General features: G+C 53.1%; 1 protein-coding gene across 3 annotated transcripts; it reads right to left on the reverse strand.

Annotated features, from left to right (window-relative positions):
- Positions 1 to 15: 15 nt before the first annotated feature.
- SLC25A39 (solute carrier family 25 member 39) lies at positions 16 to 4,903 on the reverse strand. Of its 3 annotated transcripts, none has more exons than XM_063080633.1 (12): positions 4,709 to 4,903; positions 3,212 to 3,311; positions 3,021 to 3,080; positions 2,853 to 2,897; positions 2,495 to 2,604; positions 2,075 to 2,142; positions 1,818 to 1,942; positions 1,443 to 1,616; positions 1,019 to 1,128; positions 701 to 782; positions 540 to 620; positions 16 to 461 (listed from the first exon to the last, which is right to left on the reverse strand). In XM_063080633.1, the coding sequence occupies exons 2-12, from the start codon at positions 3,294 to 3,296 to the stop codon at positions 346 to 348; spliced, it is 1,056 nt and encodes a 351-aa protein (XP_062936703.1). In that variant the 5' UTR covers positions 3,297 to 3,311; positions 4,709 to 4,903; the 3' UTR covers positions 16 to 345. The 3 variants fall into 3 exon arrangements, with proteins under 3 accessions (XP_062936703.1, XP_062936702.1, XP_062936704.1); XM_063080632.1 differs by lacking the exon at positions 4,709 to 4,903 and adding an exon at positions 4,162 to 4,298; XM_063080634.1 differs by lacking the exons at positions 2,075 to 2,142; positions 2,853 to 2,897; positions 3,021 to 3,080; positions 3,212 to 3,311; positions 4,709 to 4,903 and having other exon boundaries at positions 2,495 to 2,583.
- Between the last annotated feature and the right edge of the window lie 8,594 nt (positions 4,904 to 13,497).

A 13,497-nucleotide genomic window follows, 5' to 3' on the forward strand; every position in this document is an offset into this window, starting at 1 on the left:
GTCACAGGCGCTGGGCAGGACTTCATCATCTTTAGACTTAAGGAATTCACAGGGGTAAGGGTGACTAAGCCAGGCCCAGGGTTTCTTGACTCCTGGGGGCAGGCCCAGCTACAGCAAACACAAAGGCAGAGGGCAGTTAGCAGATTTGGTCTTGAACTTGGGGGATGGGAACTGGGAGCAGCAGGAAAAAAGCTGTGTCTGAGGAAGGCCCAGAGGGCAGTGGGGCAGCCCCGGAGGAAAGGGAAGCAAGGCCCCTCCCCTCAGTGCTGAGGAAAAGGCACTTGGCTCAGTCTCCTCGGGCTGCTCTCCCCATCATGAGATGGGGTCCTCGTCTCCTTGCCCCTTTCAGTGGCCCAGAGGCCGTTCCTGGTTGAGCCTCTGGAAGAAGCTTTTGCCGAACTCATAGGTACTGATCATGATGGCACAGGAGGGGGCAGCCTTGATGATCCTCGGGAGGAAGCCTGATGGGAAGGGAGGTTGGGATCAGGGTCCCAGAGGGCCCCCCCCACCCCCCAGGCCACTGACGGACACCCGCTCACCTGCAAAGAGTCCCTTGGTGCCCGACTCGGCCTGGATCCTCCGCAGCAGCAGCCAGGTGGAGTCAATATGTGGGGAAGTCACTGCAAATGGGAGGTCTGGCTCAGTAAGACCCCACTCCTTCCCCTGCCTGCCCCCCACCCACACCAGCCCAGGCCCTCACCTCTCACAGCCTCCACCGCTCCCAGCGAGACCTGGCGTTGAGTCTTCACCACATCAAAGGGTAGAGTCAGGACAGCAGCCACCTGATGAGGTGGGGAGAGGGCTTGTCCCCATTCCCGAGACCTCTATACCCTGTATCCCAACTGGCTCTTAGGGCTGGGAAGGATGAAGGCCACATGGGGTCTGCTAGGGAGAGTGAGCAAACTACCAGACAGACAGCTGATGCACTATGTTGGGACTCTTCTCCAAGGCCATCACCAACAACCCCCGGGCCCCCAAGGACACCTCCACTGGCCTCACCCCCACCCAGTCCACTCACCGTCCCTGAGATACCACCAGCCACAAAGCTGACACCCACGGATGTCTGGTCCTTTGGCCTGAGCCCATTCAGCCAGCTCTTCACCAGCTCATAGTTGAACCAGTACAGGGCTTGGGAGGGGGAGTGGGTATACTTGTTAGTGATGGGGATGACAGTGAGAAGGGCCCCAGACTTCCCAGCTTCCACTGACAACCACTCCCTCCCAGCTGTATGCCACGCTCTGTGATAGGCCTTCTGCAGAAATGATCTCATTAAAACCTGGGCAAACACCCTGTTTGCTGGGCCCATCTCACAGATGAGAATTCAAGGCTCAGAAGAGTTAAATAACTTCAGTCACTAGTAACAAGGCGGCACTTGGCTGCAAACCCCTTGTGCATCATCTAAGGGCTCCCTTACCCCATGTGCTGCACCCCTGAGTGCTTACCTGAGAAGGGCACATCTCGAAGGGCAGTAGGGCCCCAGCCCAGCCACAGTGAGCGCCAGCCACCCTGAGCCACCGCTGCCCGGACACAGGCACCCAGCTCACGATATGAAACATGCTGAGCCTGTAGCTTTGTACGCACAAGCTCCAGGGGACTGATCACAGTTACTGTGCCCACTGCAGGGGGTAGGGAAGATAATGGGGAGAGGTCAGGTCACAGGTCTTACATGGCAGCACCCAGCTACTGCCCCAGAATCTGGAGGCCTAGAACACCACCCCACCCCCAGGCTGGCAGAGGTTGGGGCTGGTAGCCAGGACTGAGTGGGCATGGGCACAGGTGAGGACAGCGGGAGATCTAGGGTCCAGGGCTTTGCTCACGGCGGGCCAGCGCGCCAGCCACCATAGGTGCATAGAGATCAGAGGTCAGGGTTCGAGCACACAGGAAAGCCTTGAGTTGGTCATAAGCAGTGAAGTAGATGGCGGTAGCTGGCACAGTCATCACCCTGGGGGTGTGGACAGAGATTAGCTGGGACTCTCAAGGGTTCCCAAACATTTCAAGAGCCCCAGCCAGCCAACAGGAAACAAGGAATTAGCTGGTACCAGAAGAAGGCAATCCACAGGACTGGGCTACTCACAGGGTGGCTGGGAGGCCGCTCCACAGGGTCCTGGTGCCCTCGTGCCTCACAATCTTCACAAAGGCATCCTGGCCAAGCATGTGCCAACCCAGGGGGAAAGAAGATGGGCCTGAGCAAGGCCTGTGATATAGCCGGCCCACCCGGGCCTTTGCCTGGTGCTCTCAGCCCTGGGTCCTGCTAGGAGGCAGCCAGCCCCTCAGGGCCTCCATGCATGCAGTTTCCCAGTTGGCCCCAGGTGGACTCCTATTCACCCTTCAAAACCTCATGGAGGCACTACCTCCTCTGGGAAGCCCTTCCCAAACTGAACTGGCTACCTCTACATGCCCCGCACCACCTGTTCTTCCTTGGGTCTGCTGCCCAACCAGACTGAATCCCTCACAATCACCTATGGACACAGCTGAGGGCACAGCTGCTCCTCACCATGGTGCCAGTGAAGCGGGTAGGGTCCTGAAACCAGTTGGCACAGCGAGTACCATTTGGGCACAGGTACAGGGGCTCCAGGACACCATTGCAGTACAGGAGGCACTTCCCTGTGGATTGGAGAGAGGAAGGCACTGGGGAAGGGAAGGGGGCATTAGACTGACAGGGCCCTAGAACCTTGCAGGGAGGTAGTAGGCCCACATCGTTGGGGTCCCTGTGTGGATGTTCTTGTGCAGGACAGAGGGCTGGCTGATGTTACATGGAAGTATGTGGTAGTCCATGGCTGTGGGGCCCATGGGGACCCTGAGACACCCCTCCCATAGACCCTCCCAGGCTCCCTGGGGCTTGGGGAACTTACATTTGGTGTAGGAGAGGCTCCAGAGCTTGGAGGGAGGCATCAGCTCTAAAATACAAGGCAGCCCCTCAAGTCAGGCATGCCCCCCACCCATCCCAGGGACCCCATCACAGGGAGATCCTCATTTTGCCCAGGCACCACCCCCCAATGGCTCCAGGGCCAGGCACTCACCACTGGCCACCGAAGGGCGCTGAGACTGCAAGCGGACCTTCACCACATCTAAGGGTGTCACTGGGGGAGGAGGAAGGTCTGAAGACTCATCAGCACTCCACCCTTGACCCCCTCCCCCAGAACCAAGTTGCCTCCAGTCTCTGCTCTGCCCCAATTCCCAGCTGCCTGCCTCCCACTCCCCCAGGTCTTACTGAAGATGGAGGCGACCACAGCCCCAGCGCCTGAGGCCACCATTTGTTGGAGGGGGCTAATGCCCCCAGGGTCCTGATCAGCCATCTTGTGGCTTCAATCCTGAAAAACAAACCTTAGTCAAATGGAGCACAGACTGACTCACAAACCAGGACTCGGAGGGACAGACACGAGGCAGAAGCACTTTGACTTTAACACGACCCTCACCGCCTGTCATTCACCAAGTATTAGTTGCCTCAATAATCCTCACAATAACCTTTAAAAGCAGTTATTGTCAGTCTCACTTCGCCAATGAGGAAACTAAGGCTCAGCGAGGTGAGGTGACCTGCCCAAGGTCACGCCGGAAGTAATTTGGAAAGAAGCCGGCATCGTGGCCCATCCCTCATCCACACCACATGTTTGCTGTGCACCTCTAAGTCCTCCAAGTGCAGGCGCCGGGTTTGGCCCCGGTGGCCCCAAGATGAATACACCTGAGCCGCCCGCCTCTGCCCCCAACTCCAGCACCCAGCCCCGGCGCGGGCACACACGAGTCCCAAGTCACCGGGCATGGAGAAGTGAGGCCGGGCATCGAGAGAAACGCGTAAACAAATCTGATGAGGGCGAAGAGTCCGTCCGCCTCCTGGCGACTGCAGGCGGCCCTCCCGCCTCCCCCTCCCGAAGCCGGACCGGCCAGCCCCGGGGCCTGGATGGAAGAACCACCTCTGCCTTCTCTCCTCAAAATACAGGCCGGGGCTCAGCCGAGAGGGCGGGAAGCAGGAACAGGGAAACAGGCTCTCTCCTGGCCCCTCGGCGACACTCCCTGCAGCGGCCCGCGCGGTGAGGCAGACGACGTCGGCCCGACAGTCCGCGACTCTAGGCCCCCAGCCCCGGCTCAGGCTCCGTGGGACCCCCAGAGATCCGGCTCCCGCCTCCTCCCCCCACCGGCCCCCAGTCTCGACCCAGCTCCGCCCACCTGGCTCCAGGCCGGGACTCGCACGGTGCGGCGCCCGGGGCCAGGTGGGCCCATAGCGCCTCCGCGGCCGCTGCCGGGTACGCGCGCGCTCGCTTCGCAGCGAGGCCGACTCCGAAAGTGGCCCAGCCAACCCCGACCCTCGGCCGCGCCGCGAGGCCCCGCCCCCGCGGGCCGACCCGCCGCACGCCCGGAGTGCCGCCGGCCCCGCCCACTCCCTCCACCTGCCGTGGTCCCGCCCCTGCGCCGCGCCTGCGTGGGTCGCTTGCGCGCCCGCCCCGTGCTCCTTGGGGCCTGCGGGCCAAGGTCGCCGTCTCCACGTTGCGCTTGACCTGGCGGCAGCACCGCATTCGACAGCGTTTTCTCATAAGCCCCACCCCGCCGACGTCCCGGCGGAGCGCTGCACCGGGAGTCCCAGCGCTCCCACCAACTTCCCCGACGGCGTAGGTAACGCGCCACCGCCCCTTGCTTCCTCATCTGCGGGGTGGTGGCGGTGAGAGTCCGTTCTTCAAGGTCGCCAGGTGATCAAACAGTAACAGCAGACATTTACCCGCCGGTCTCCTGGCTGAGTTCTTATCATTTCACCGCGACGTGCCTCATTTTGCAGAGGGTGGAACGAGCCTGCAGCTCCAGAGCCCAAGTTATGAACGGCGGGGCGCCGTGGGAGTGTGGCGGTTGGGTTAGATGAGCTGTCGCCCGGGCCGGGCGGACTGGACAGACCTGGGCGGACTGGGAGACCCGGGCGCCACCTCCGTGTGACCTTGGGCACCGCTTTGGGCCTCGGATTCCGCCTGCGCACAGTGTGAGCACTGAATTGGGGAGAAGGAACCGACGTTTTTGTATTAGTTACTCTCACATCGTGACTTCCTCCAAGTCTCAAAACTTTTTTTTTTTATTTAAAGATGACCGGTAAGGGGATCTCAACCCTTGGCTTGGTGTTGTCAGCACCACGCTCAGCCAGTGAGTGAACCGGCCATCCCTATATGGGATCCGAACCCGTGGCCTTGGTGTTATCAACACCACACTCTCCCGAGTGGGCCACAGGCCGGCCCCTCAAAGCTTTTTTTACTTGGTTATTATTGAAATAGGTTACTCCATTTTACAGAAACGAAACTGAGATCGAAACGTAGAGCCCGGGATTCGATCCGGCCGGGTGCTCTTCCCCTGCACCGGGCTGCTCTCCGGGTGACAGGCGGCTTAAGTCCAGCGCTGACGTTTCCGGTCCCGCTTCTCAGGGAGACACGTTTCTCTCCCGGGCTAGTCTCGCACCCGCGACCCCACCACCCGCCTTGCCTTTAAGTTTTTGGTCGCATCGCGTATTTGTCCGAACTCGGAAAAACGAACACGGTGTGAGAGCCTATGCCTTTAAGAAGGGTAGGCCGTGACTTTGACGTCACTACCTTCACCGCCCCTCAGGCCCCCTACTGGTCGCGGCGGGCTCTGGAGCCGCCCAGCCTGCAGGCGCCTACCGGGTTAGCACGTGGATGCCTAGGGGCCAACCGTCAGCTTTCCCTGAGAAAAGGCCTTGCGTCTCTCTGCTGCTTGGAAGCCGGGAGAGTGCGATCTGCGGCTGGTAAAGTGGCCCCTGGTCAAAAGGGCCCCAGAGAAGGCGCCTTTTCTATTCCCTTTCCACCTCAAACTGAGTTCAGAAATGACACAACATCGAAAACGGAAAAGAAAAAGAAAAAAGGGCTGGCGGGTTACCTCTGTTGATTAGAGCGTCCCCTTCTTTTCACGGGATCGCCATCCCCTTACCGGCCAGCCGCCAAAAAGAAAAAATAAATAAATAAAAATGAAATGATACAAAATCAATTCATAAACTGTTGGTTATGGCGATATCCTAGCCTCAGCTAAGGTCCTTTACAACCTCAGCCGAGAGATGACTCTCCCCGTTTTACAGAGGTGGAGGCGGAGGTCCTGTGCGATGGCTTTCCCAGTGCCGAGTAGAACTCAGATTTCCCCCACGTAATCTATTTTACAAACGAGGGAAGGGAGGTCCGAGAGGTCAAATCGCCTCAAGGTTAGTCAAGAGTCAGAATTCAAACCCCCACCTGCCCGACCCAACCAGATTCCCACCCTGTCCCATGCCTCTTAAAGTAGCTGTGCGACTTTTGGCAAGTATCTTAACGCCTCTAAGCCTTAGTTTCCCCATTTATAAAATGAGCTACTGGTGATAATAACACTTACCTGGTAGAGATTATGTGAGGATTTAATGAGTTAATGGCTGTGAAGTACTTTGAGCCCTGCCTGGCATCGGGCAAGGATTACTACTGCTATGACTGTATATATAAATTTTTTGCATCTGGCCAGTATGGGGATTTGAACACTTGGCCTTGGTGTTATAACTATTACTATTATTATTGATTGCCCTCAGGACCTGTGGCACAGAAAATTCTCAGGACCTGTGGCCAGGTCCTGGCCCCTCCCCTGCCTCCAGTATGCAGTTGTGGATAATAATAACTCCTTATACCCAGACTGAAGGTCCCAAGAGCAAAGTAGCATAGCCAGGAATAAAGCCTGGTGACCACTGGGCCTCAGTTTCCTCAACAGTAGAATGAGGGGCTTGCATTACTTTTCTGGTTTTCTTTTTGCAATGATTTTAAACAGGATACCTTTGAGATTTGTCTCTACATAGTTGTTCATCTGAAACTAAGAACAATATCACTTGTCCTGCCTAGTTTATGGACTCAGCTAGAATCACATCCGTGAAAGTTTCATGAGGAGTCAATAAACGGTTCTGTGGTCCCTGCCAAGGACCCTGAACTGAGTAGCTCATAGTCCCTTCCTCCACCCGCGTGTAAATATTTTGAGGCTTAGAAAACCATGGGACCTCACTGGCATAACCAAAGCCCAGTAGGGTGGCAGCAGATTGGGCACACCAGAGAGGTTACCCATAGGCAATGAGGTACCACTGGAGCTGATAAAGTCTCCCAAGGATTGTGGTGGCTGCAGGGTGGAGCAGGAGCCTTAAGATACCCAGGAAGCTCTGGAACCCTGGCCAGACATGCCTGCCCAGAGGAGCAAGCCTGGAGGCCTGAGGAGGAGGTGGCCATTGGCCTGGCTGACTCAGTGAAAGTTCATACTGACCACGCACCCCTTGGTCCTTCTAGGGGCAGTATGTGGCCCCGTGTGGCCATCAGCAGCCTCCTTGTAGAGATGGGAGAACAGAAACTCCTTCCAACTATAAGAGAAGAAAAAAGTTTCAGCTGCTGGTGTGGTTGTGGAAACCAATAGACAAGTCCTCGCCTGACACTGGAGGAGCTAGTTGATTGAGGCTGAATTCTTCCAGGGCAAGCCCTGGGGCAGGGGCAGTGTTCCCTCCAGCTTGCACCCCCAGGGGCCAGGAAGACATTTATGGGACTCAATAGGGGCTCAGGGGGTCCACAGGTGGGACCCTACCAGCACCTCTGAGTCAGGGGCCAGTGCTGTCCCCATCCAGGGTAGACTCAGAGGCAAAGCCTAGGTTGCAGAACCACTTAACCACCCCGCCCACTCCCCCCCCATCCTCCCAGGAGAAATCCAAATTCCAGGTCCATAGCTAAATGCAAAGCCTGAGCTCTGATTGGATCCTGAGAGTGGGAAAGGGTGGGGGAGCTACAGAGGACTTCATTGGGGCAAATGGAGTAAATTGAATGAGGTCCGTGTGGTAGATATTACTTTATCAATGTTAAATTTCTTGAGTATGATAACTATACTGTGGTTTTGTAGGAGAACACCCTAGTTAGAGCATGGCCTTTAACACCAAGTTCACAGGTTCTGATTGCCCTACTGGCCAGCCACCAAAAAAACCCCCAAAAAACCCACCTTTATTCTTAGGAAATGCACACTGCAGTGTTTAGGGGAGAATGAAGTGTTGTGAAGTCTGCAACTTAGTCTCATAAGTTCCGGAAAAAGAAAAGAGAGAGAGAGATAAAGCCAATGTAGCAAAACGTTAACACTCAGTGAATCACTGTGAAAGGTATATGGATGCTCATTGTACCATTCTTGCAACTTTTCAAAATAAAAAGTTGGTAGGGAAAGGGATCCATCCCCCCAAAATACAGGTGTATTACTGATAGAATCAGAAAAAGCAAAACTGTCTTTGTTTTGGAAATGAAAAAAAAAAAGTTATAGGATCAGCCCAGCTGGGAAAGGCCTCCCTACCTCCCCTTCCCCCCACGTCCTGAGAAGGTGGGTTGGGGAGTTTGTGGACACCCAAGGCTTCATTCGGGAGGGCCCTGGTGTGGTCTGAGAAGGCCAGCCCCCAGAGGGGGAGAGGGGGAGGGTCCTGGCTAAGACCTTTCAGAATTGGCCCCCAGCCTGGCTCCCAGACTTCTGCTCCGCTGGGGGAGTCTGGATTAAATGTACCTATGCGGAAGGCAGTTTTTGGCCATAACTATCAAAAATCTAAATGCCCAAACCCCTGACCTGGCCAGGCCACTTCTAAGAATTCCTCTAGTCATCTGCTCACACAAGAGCAAAACAACATACAAACTTGCCCTTGAACTTGGCCTTCTTTGTTGCAGCCTTTGTAACAGCAGAATGTCCCACCGAAGGGAACTGGTAAGTGAAGACAGTATCTCCATACAATGAATACCATGTAGCTTTGGAAGGGATGCAGATCCTTCTATTAAGATGTGAAACTATCTCACAGACAGAGTTAAATTAAACAGCAGGGCGCTGAGTGCTGTACAGTTGCTCCCAGCAGGAGCTCCACTGCCCCCTAGGGGACATTTCTGAAATTTATGAGGCCGTTTCCATTTCTGGTTGTCACAAGATTGGGGCTTCTGGCGTTTGATGGATGACAGGTCAGGGATGCTAAATGTCCTGTAAAGCGTAGGGCAGTCTGACACAACAAGGACTTCCAATGACAAGGACAAATCTCTCAATTTTCCTCTTTCTGGACAATCACATGCATGAGAACCCTGTTCATAATTATAGGACCTGGAGGCTAGCTCTATTTTACCCACATCTTTTGGAACAATTTTAATATACTACACATTGAATTCTCCAGGAATAAAATCACCATGCAATCCTTTGGAAGACTGGACTTTGTCCTCATTAGAACTTTACCAAGGATCGTTCACCATTTCACAAAATCTTGTCCCGATGGCCACCTGACCCCCTGTGAGCTGAGTTGCTAACATCAACACTCCAGCACCAAGTGGGCATTTAGGACTCTCCATGGCCGGTGATTGTGTGCATTTTTCAGCTTATGTTCTCTTGTGTAGTTGAGCCTGAGCTTTTACGTGCATAGATTCATTATTTTATTACAAATTACTTTCCTTTTATTTTTCCTCTATATTACAGTAGGAACTTTATACAGATTTCTAAAAACATTGTGTGTAGGAAAATCATGCTGTCTATGAATTTCTTTTCTGAATATTAAAGCAGAGCTACAAAACAGGTCTGACCAAAAGCCGACTTTGTTTTTCTTTCTTTTTTTAAAAAAAGATGACTGGTAAGGGGATCTTAACTCTTTATGTGGTGTTGTCAGCACCACGCTCTCCCAAGTGAGCTAACTGGCAATCCCTATATAGGGATCCGAACCCATGGCCTTGGTGTTATCAGCACCACATTCTCCCAAGTGAGCCACAGGCCGGCCTTCAAAAGCAGACTTTGGCTGTGATTTTATTAAGAACCTCACAAGGGACCATGAGCTCACCAAGCACCATCCAGTCCCGTTCAGTGTCATGCCTTCTGGGAGTTACAAGTTCTGGCTTCTCAGCATGACCAGGGCTACCCGGAGTAAATTGGCCACCAGATCAGCATGGCCAAGCCATGGCTGAGCCCAGGTTGCAGTGACCAAAAAGAAGGAGAAGATGTCCCAGCTGGGAATGGACGTAAGGGTGGGCCCATGTGTGTCTCTCTCTTTCTTTTTTTGATTATTGAACATTTCTCTTTCTTTTGTTCTTTTAAAATTTTTTTGGTTTTTTTCTTTGTTTGTTTCGTTTTTGCAGCTGGCCAGTCTTTTTAAAATATTTGAGCGCTGTGAGTGAAATACTGTCTTAGGCACTGGAATACGGCAGGGAATAAGCCACATAGTGCCCCGGCTCACACTCTAGTGCAGGAGACACAAACAAGTAAATACATAAGACAGTTGCAGACAGCGGGGACATCTGTGAGGGCAATAAGAGAGGGTCACGCGATAGAGCCTGGGATGAGCTAGAAATAAGGGAGTCTAGGGGGTCTGGGAACGTTGATGGAGATTAACCCATAGTGAGAGCCAGAGAAGGTGGAGCAGGCTGGGGTGAAGGGAGGTACTCAACTGAGATGTTGGGGATGACACATTAACTGAAATTGAAAAAATGTGGTGGTGGTTACAAAGCCTCTGGGCAGACCCAGATTCAGTCCAGCTGTGTGACCTCGGGAAGGTTGCTTAACTTCCCTGAATCCTAGTTCTCTCATTATAAGATGGGAATAAAGTTTTTACCTACCTCAAAGTGTTATGTTAAAAATAAAAGAGAGCTGAGCACAGAAACTGGCACAACTGAAATCTCAATACAAATTTTCAGGACCTACTTTTTATTTATTTTTATTATTTTTTATTTTATTTTTTATTGAATCATAATTGATTATACATATTTTGGGGATTCAATGTTGACATATGTTGATCAAATCAGTATTACTAGTATATATATCATTACAAATTGTACTTATTCTTTATGCCCGTTGTCCAATCTCTCCCTCTCCCCCTCTCCCTCCCCCTCCCCCCTCTGATAACCCTAGATTTCTTCTCTCTGAAAGAGTCACGGTTACTCTGTGGATTTGTTGCCTAGATGATCTGTCCAATGCCGAGAGGTGTGTTCAGGTCCCTCAGTATTATCACAGAGCAGATGCTTCTTCTGTCACTCTGGAATGGGCTTTGTGGAGAGAGACATCCTCTTTTCTTTATCTCTGCTCGTGACTCTCCTTGTGTCACTGCACCCCAGTGGCTGGTGGACCATCTGCGTGGTGGCTGTGGCATCTAGCTGCTTTTGCGGCAGCCATGGTTACTGTGGTGGCTGCGGTGGGCCACCACATGGAGGTGATGTTTTGGGCGTGCTCCTTGGCCCTGGTGGTGTGCCTGGTTGGGGGGGGGGGGGGGGGGCGTCTGGTCCCCGGCTCCATGCCCCGGGCCAGGACATACTTTTTAAAAACACTGAAATCAAGTGTACCAGCAATCGTCCTAAAAGACTGCGTTATGGTCCTCTGATGTGCATCTGAGCACAGGTTTCTCTGCTAACTTGGTGGGGGACCTTGTCTCTTTCCTGGGCCTCAGTTTCTTCATCTTTAAAATGGAAAGAGTAATACTCCTGGCCCCCCTTCCTTCCCAGGGCTGCTGAGGTGTGAGATGAGGCGTGTGCGGGTGGCTTGTGACTGGGAAAGGGTCCCTGGGGGGCAGGTCCTTCTGCCCTGACAAACGCCTTGCAGCTGCCTCTTCTCTGCTCCTCTTTGGGCTCCTGGAGATGACTCTGACCTGACTTCTCTGAGCTGTCTGGGGAGGGTTTCCTCACCTAGGCCCTGGCCCACTGCTTCTGAGATAGGTCACCAGGTTAACAAGAGAAACCCCTTTGATGTCCTACAAAGAATTCCTCCTGTTTTTAATACGCCAGTTTACAAGATTTCTTCATATCCATCATCCCATTTGAACCTCACATGACTGTGTAGAGGGCGTGCAGGCGTTATTGTATACCCATTTGATAGGTGAGGAACCTGAGTTTCGGAGGAGTTAAGTTGCCTATCCAAGTCATTTGGAGGAGATATTTCCTGACTCCTGCGGGCCTGCCTGGAGAAGGGCCAGGGGAGCTCAGGAGGGCTGGAAGGGCTGTGAGGGAGGGCCAGGGCAACAAGCTGAGCTGGGGTCAGCATCCAGGGGAGCCTGGTGAGGCAGGCAAACGCTCAGGGATCTGATTCACTTGGGCTCAGATACTGACACCACCGCTTCCTAGCTGGGTGACCTTGGATAAGACCCTTAGTATCGCATACATCTGTTACATGGAGATAATACTCTGCAGTGTTGTTTTAAGAACTTGAGGGATGCAGTACAGAGTAGGCATTCAAAATGTAGTCCTGTGTTATAACACTAGGGTTACGGGTTTGGATCCCCACACCAGCCAGCTGCCAAAAAAAAAAAAAAAAAAAAAGTCCTGATTCTTGTTCTTTCCACTCTTGCTTTTGGCTCTCTAAGCTCATTAGCTCCCAGCTCTAACACTCAAAGAGTCAACCACGCCCACAACCCAAGCTGTCCTTCCATTTCAACGATGCAAACTGACCACTTGCTACCCTTGACAGGAGCTGGGCTCCAACTCCTAGAGTCCACAAGCAATGGAGGGACCATGGACCTCAAGTTCAGAAAAGGGTCCAGGGTGGGAAGAGTACTCCACACACCCACTGGGACACACGACACTGGCTGGAACACCAGGCAGGGCCACCCTCTTCCAGGGGAAAGACGCGATGTCTTTAGATGTGGGCCCAGGGGCTATATCGTGGAGAAGTTTGGGAAGGGTTTGGATAACCTGAGCCCCTGTCTTTGGTTCGGTTGGGATTTTTTTCCCCACTCTACTGGGATGAGATTTTAAGCCATTGATTTTGTAAAGTTTAATCAAAATAAATTGCTTCGTCCTGAAGAAATGCAATTTGCTTGTCAAAATTCTTTCAGGGCTGGCCAGTTAGCTCAGCTGGTTAAAGCACAACCTTGTAATACCAAGGTCAAGGGTCCAGATCTCCATACCAGCCAGCCACATTAAAAAAAAAAAAAAAAATCAAACAGAGGAGTGATGGAGAAGGAAATGGCAGTTTATTGAGGAACTACTATGTGCCAGGCACTTTCCTTAGATGTTTTACCACATTCTTCAGTCCTCCTGAATACCCTGGGGGGCAGGCACTGTGATGACCCCATTTCACAGAAGAAGGCATTTAAGGTCAAAGAAATAAGCCAAGCCACCCAGCTGGTAAGAAGCAGAGCTGGAGTTTGAGCCCAGCAGGCAGTGAAGAGGTCTGGCTGCTCTGATCCCAGGCCACCAGCCAGGCTTGCAGAAAAGGGCTGACTCTTGAACTCTGGCACCTGCCTCCTGTCCTGTCTGAGGTGGGAAAGGAGAGAGGACAAGAGTGCTGCTTGTGTTATAGTTTGGTTACAATTTATTTGAGTTTTTCCACTTTGTCAAAAGCAGTAATTGAGTAAGAAACAAAACAGGAAACTCGCTTGTCCACTGTCACTGGGCAAGTTCATGGCCTATGCTGGGGCAGGAGCACAGGTCTCCTGACGTCGTCGCGTACCTCTGTTCCCAAACACCCTGCCGCAGCCTCTAGCCTGGGCACTGGCCTGTTCTGCCTCCCTCCCCCATCACCCACCTATATAGTCCAGTAACCCCCAACCCC

Source organism: Cynocephalus volans, chromosome 16 (assembly GCF_027409185.1).
Source record: "Cynocephalus volans isolate mCynVol1 chromosome 16, mCynVol1.pri, whole genome shotgun sequence".
NCBI lineage: Eukaryota > Metazoa > Chordata > Mammalia > Dermoptera > Cynocephalidae > Cynocephalus > Cynocephalus volans.

Excerpts from the sequence above, each read along its gene's own strand:
- SLC25A39 (XM_063080633.1), bottom strand. The coding sequence starts at position 3,296 with ATGGCTGATCAGGACCCTGGGGGCATTAGCCCCCTCCAACAAATGGTG. Across the intron at positions 1,943-2,074 it reads AGCGGCCTCCCAGCCACCCT|GGTGATGACTGTGCCAGCTA; the intron begins GTGAGTAGCCCA and ends CCACACCCCCAG. Across the intron at positions 783-1,018 it reads CTGGTGGTATCTCAGGGACG|GTGGCTGCTGTCCTGACTCT; the intron begins GTGAGTGGACTG and ends CCACCTCATCAG.